The sequence below is a fragment of the Cyprinodon variegatus genome, unplaced genomic scaffold, assembly GCF_000732505.1.
Source record: "Cyprinodon variegatus isolate N-32 unplaced genomic scaffold, C_variegatus-1.0 Scaffold1090, whole genome shotgun sequence".
NCBI classification, from domain to species: Eukaryota; Metazoa; Chordata; class Actinopteri; order Cyprinodontiformes; family Cyprinodontidae; genus Cyprinodon; species Cyprinodon variegatus.
In genome coordinates, this window is record NW_015151543.1 from 231,144 (window position 1) to 234,718 (window position 3,575).

The window sequence follows — 3,575 nt, forward strand, 5'->3', positions numbered from 1 at the left end:
AACCCACAGATGTGAGAACATCTGTCATTGATGGTTTAGTCTGGTTGCTGGGCTACAGGTAACCGGGTAACAGGATCAAAGGTCCAGCTCTTTGGAGAAAATCTGGCTGCCTCTCAGGCAGACATGGGCAATGTGGAGTCAACAAGTCATCTCCATGTCATGTATTTGTTCTACCCAGCCACTGAAGCAGGTGAGTCCAATCTTCACCGTGAATTAACCTGTGCAGATTGGACTCACCTGGTTAATTGGCTGGGTAGATTAAATACTTGACATGGAGAAGACTTGTTGACTCCACATTGCCCATGTCTGCTCTCAGGACGCCATCTTGGATCCATGAGATCCATGTTCAACTAGAAACCAGTTAGATTTACAAACATCTTTGAGGTCAGCCTAAAACCAGTTAAAACCAGCTTGTTCCAAATGATCTTTCTGGTCCAGGACTTCAGGGTCGGGTACCAGTCCAAAGGCAGCCAGGAACCCGAGTCCACCCAGGCCTCCAGCCTGTCCAACAACACGGACGCCAACAAAGTGTAAGTGCTGAACATGTGTGCTCACCTTCTCCCCTGCGGTTCCAGCTGATACCAGCTCCATTCAGATGGGACCGGTGCGGGTCAATCATCTGGGTTTGTAATCTCTGGTTTCCCTCAGGTCCAAGTCCAACCGCGGGTCGGACTCTGGAGACTCAGACCATAACACCTTCAGCTGTGAGGAAGGTGGCGAGGAGGCGGAGGATGATGAGTATGATGAAGAGTATGTCCCAGAGTGGCACGAGGACTACGATGAAGACGACATCGACGAGGATGACTTCTTTTCTGATGACGACGAGTCCGAGAACTTGGAACGGGACTTCAGCCCGTTTGTCTGAACCGGGTCAGGACAGAAAGATGAAGCCCCGCCCCCTTCATAGCCATGTGATGTCCTCTGAGGACGCCAGATGGCGGACAGTCCACCTGCTGTCCTCCACCACCCCACACCAAACCCCTTCGCTGCACCTGCTTTCACTTTCTGATTCTGTTCTCTTTAGGCCAAAGTTTGGGACAGAACCAGCTCTGACTTCACTTCCTGTTCCTGAAACTTTGTTTCCAACAGTTTTTGTCTGTTTGCAGCCTTCAAAAGGGATTTGAATCAACCGCAATCTGAACCAGTTAAACCAGTTTAACATCTGAAACAGTAGAATGCAGCCAGTCTAAACAGGATTAAATCTAAAACCTGTTTCCTCTTGTATGATCCAGTGAAAACAGATCTATAGGCATTTGGAAGCAGTCTAAACAGACCTGAAACTAGTTTACACCCTGAAACCACTTTCTAAATGGACAAATCTGGTTTAAAACCAGTATAGATGATTGAAACCAGTTTAACTCCAGTCTGAAAATACTTGGACCCATTAAAGAAGTGCGATGCCCATAGAAATCTGTTCTGAACTGATGTGAACCAGACCGGATCCAGTTTCCTCTGGTCTGACTCTGTTCTGCATCGTTCGGTTCTCACTTGTTCTGTTGGACTGGACTTGCCTGGTTCCAGGTTCTTCCCCGGTCCGGTTCTGACGGACGCTGGCACCTTCTCTAACTCCTCCCATCTAGATTCAGAGTTTTGTACGTGTTGGAAGAGCTGGATGTTTCTATGCACAGGAACCTGCTCGGTTCTGTCAGACCAGTTTTTGGCTCGCCGTTCTGGAGTCGGCGTTCCAGCTCCTTATTTTGCTGTAATTTTGAGAGATCATATATTCATATTGTTGAGATTCTATAACGTTTTTCTGTTTTCTTCAGTCAGCAAACGAAATAAAAGCTTTTTCTGCGACGCTGCAGCCGACTGGTTCCCCGGTTCTTCAGAACCTCTCAGGAGGTTCACATGTTCAGAGATGGTTCACCGTGTTCCAGGCCCAGTTGGACCAGAACCAGCACTTTTACTTAGAATAGAACTTTATTCTCATTCCACTGTCACCAGTACAGAATCGACTCTACATTTAACCTTCGGCGGCGCCCAGGGAGCGGCGGGCTGCCAGAATCAAAGTTTTACAAACACTGTAGGAAGGGTGGTCCAGAGGAACCAGGCTCAGCGCCTCCACCCTGGACCGGGTCAGGATTCGACGCCTCCACCCTGGACCGGGTCAGGACTCGACGCCTCCACCGTGGACTGGGTCTGAGCAGTGTTATCTCCCCTATAGGACAGAGGTCCGGTTTGACGAGCCATGTCAGAACCAGGTCCCTCAGAGGTCCAGGTCCCTGGGTTCTCTGTGTTCTGCTCTGTAGGTGAACAGTGCCCCCTGGTGGAAAGAAGCTGGACATTCCTCACAGCAACATGTCCTGGTTCTTCCTGTAGAACTGCAGCAGCTCCTGAGATGAGGACCTGGTTCTGGTTACTGGGGCACAGGTTCTGGTTCTGAGCAGCTGATCCACTCAGTCCTGGTTCTGTTTGTTCTGCTGAAGCATCTCATTAACCTCTTGGTTCTATAAATTAATAAAACTGGTTTAAATTCCTCCTGGTTCCTACAGACTGACGGACCCAGTAGCAGAACTGCGGTTCTGGTTCGGTCCGTTTTATACCAAAGGCAGCTAACATTGATCATTTTTCCAGCAGCTATGATCTTAATCTACTTTAATAAACCAGCATGACCAGAGGAGCCCGTTCTGCTGGATTAAACTAGTTTAGATCTGGGATTCTTCTGGATTATTTCCACAGCTGCAAACATCTCAGTATAACTTTTTCCATATCATCTGGACAGGAGCAGTTAAAACTGGATGGATGCAGTTAAAACTGGCTTCAAACCAGTTAAACCAAAATAAATCATAAAAGCCTCTGAATTAGAAGATCAAGAGCGGGTTGGTTCTGAATCCACACATGATAAAAGCTTTTATTAATTGTTACATTCAGATTTATAGAGATGCTGCAAATAAGAAGACTTTTTTGACTTTTAACAACACTTTATTTACACAATTCAAATATATAAATGTAAAACAAGTATCAGTTAAAAAGAGGAGGAGGAGTTAGGAGTTTCTTCTAATAAAATAAAGGATGATTTACCAGAATGAGAGCAGCTCAGTGGCGCAAGGATATAAGACTACTGAGGCCTGTTTCAGTCCTCCTCCTGTAGGGGGCAGTGTCTTTACCCGATCCCTACCATCAGCTCATTTGCGCATGAGCAACCAAATGTACATCCGGGCTTCCATAAATAATGTAATTATGGTTCTAAAATAACTTATTTCTATCCTTAGCTCACCAAAGGAATGCTTATATACACCTTTAAAAATGTTTATGATTTTTTTCTGAGACATATTGATGCTTTATTTTTCATTTTCTCCATTAATGTGCTTCTCTGACGTCATCATGGGACACGCTCATACCCATAGATATCCATAATTATTATTATTATGGATATCTATGCTCATACCAGTCCGGCAAAATCTGATTAAACCATTTTAGTTTTTTCTTTCTTTAGATTACCAACTATATACCATAATGTTAACAGGAAATGAAAACATAAAACTCAAAAAGACGAGATTTATGTTTAAATCCAAGGTGAAAAAGTTTGCCACCGGAAGTAGCGTAGGATCCATTTCCGGTGCAGATCGGTAACG

At 45.3% G+C, this 3,575-nt stretch overlaps 1 protein-coding gene across 1 annotated transcript in view; it reads left to right on the plus strand.

Annotated features, from left to right (window-relative positions):
* Positions 1–1,816, plus strand: part of cul9 (cullin 9) — a 19,624-nt gene extending 17,808 nt beyond the window's left edge. The window contains exons 41-42 of the mRNA XM_015400285.1: positions 439–530; positions 649–1,816. Coding sequence (XP_015255771.1) covers positions 439–530; positions 649–865 — 309 coding nt within the window. The 3' untranslated portion in view covers positions 866–1,816. The remainder of the gene's footprint in view (positions 1–438; positions 531–648) is intronic.
* Positions 1,817–3,575: the final 1,759 nt, after the last annotated feature.